This window comes from Gavialis gangeticus, unplaced genomic scaffold, assembly GCF_001723915.1.
Source record: "Gavialis gangeticus isolate Ggan-Ray unplaced genomic scaffold, GavGan_comp1, whole genome shotgun sequence".
NCBI classification, from domain to species: Eukaryota; Metazoa; Chordata; order Crocodylia; family Gavialidae; genus Gavialis; species Gavialis gangeticus.
In genome coordinates this window covers 20,641,099-20,642,630 of record NW_017729032.1, presented here as the reverse complement: position 1 = coordinate 20,642,630, position 1,532 = coordinate 20,641,099, and the positions used below count along the sequence as shown (strand labels likewise).

At 48.8% G+C, this 1,532-nt stretch overlaps 1 protein-coding gene across 1 annotated transcript in view; it reads right to left on the bottom strand.

The window, feature by feature from the left end:
- Positions 1-1,532, bottom strand: part of MED17 (mediator complex subunit 17) — a 48,292-nt gene that overhangs the window by 16,623 nt on the left and 30,137 nt on the right. Inside the window, exon 10 of the mRNA XM_019524834.1 lies at positions 103-220. Coding sequence (XP_019380379.1) covers positions 103-220 — 118 coding nt within the window. The remainder of the gene's footprint in view (positions 1-102; positions 221-1,532) is intronic.

The following is a 1,532-nucleotide window of genomic DNA, read 5'->3' as shown; positions in this document are numbered from 1 at the left end:
TACAATTTGTCCCAGAGACATATGGCAATATGCATACAGTTATGTTGCTTATACAGATCTATACGAGTTCCATGTTATTCTTTTTCTAGTCTTTAAGTTTACCTGAGACAGAAGGAAATCCTGCAGCTCTTGTTCTTGGTGGGATAATGTGATAACTCTTCCATCTCTGTGCACTACTCGGATCTGTTCAACTCCAATGTTCAGCTGTAGCTGAATAGACCTTTACAAGGACAAAAATACATGTATATTTACTAAAACTGTCTAAAAGTTGGCAGAAGACATCCATTTTAAAAGGTTTAAGAATGAAGTACCTTAAACATACTAAAGAATAATCCTGTAGGAAGCTCACACCTCAACAGACTCTATTACTGGCTGGGACAGAAAAGGGAAACAGCTGTTTTCTGAATGACTAACAAAAGCAGGAGTCTTTAAATCTTATGCAAGTTCTACTTGTTTTTAAATATTTTGATTAACCCAACATCCGCTGGTCTACAATCACCACATCTACTGGTGATACAAAACCATGCATGTCTACTCTAGTCTGTAGACAAGGATTGCTATAAACAAGGATTTTTTTTTAAATTCCTATTCCTTAAGTGATACTAAAGCACAAAATCCTCTAAACTGCAGTTCTACATTTTTTCACAAAACTGGATCTAGCAGCAAGATAATACAAAGGAACTGGGCTCATTTGTGATCCCAGCAACTTCTGGGTCACCCAACGTAGTAAAAGAATTAACGGCTTCTCTAAAAGGAAGCCAGGATCAAAATAACTAAAGTAACAAACTGGACTATTATCACACCTCCAGTATTTTGGTGCAAGCCTGTGTGCAGAGACTCCATGGCCCAGTAGGCAAGACCTAGCATGGAGGGCAGAGTGGGGTGGGGTAGGGAAGCTCAGTGCTTCCACCATGAGCCCCATGCCACCATGGTGAGGAACTCCCTGCCCACTGGCAGAAGCAGGGCTGGCAGCATGGAGTTATGTCTGTCACTGCTGCTAGACAGGCAGGGGGTGCCTTGCCATGGCGGCGCAGGACTCATGGCAATAGCAATCAATTTCCCTACTTGGCCTTGCTGTGCCTTGCCACGCCAGGTCTCAGTTGCTGGGCTGCAGAGGTCTTGTGGGGAGGGCAGCAGGGTGGCGAGACCAAGCCTGCAGCAGGCAGCCTGCATCTGCTCAAACGCCACAGCAGCCTCTGTCTCCCATATGTGGCATCCAGGCTCGAGTACTGCTGTAAGCAGGGGGCTGCGGACTTGGGTCCCTGATCCCATAGCCCTGGCAGCTGAGGGCCCCCTCCAACAGGACTGGGGGTGGGGGTTGTTAGGGAAAGAAGGGCACCAGCAGAGCCAGGGGGGAGCTGTGGTTGGGGACTGAGGGCCATCATTGGCAGGGGTGGGAAGTGAGAGTCACAGGCAGGGACAGGGGGCTGAGAGCAAAGGGCACTGGAAGGGGTGGGGAGGCTGTGGGTGGGGAGTGAGGGGCACCGGCAGGTCCAGGGTGCTGCAGTTGGGGAGTGAGGGGCAAGAGGGGC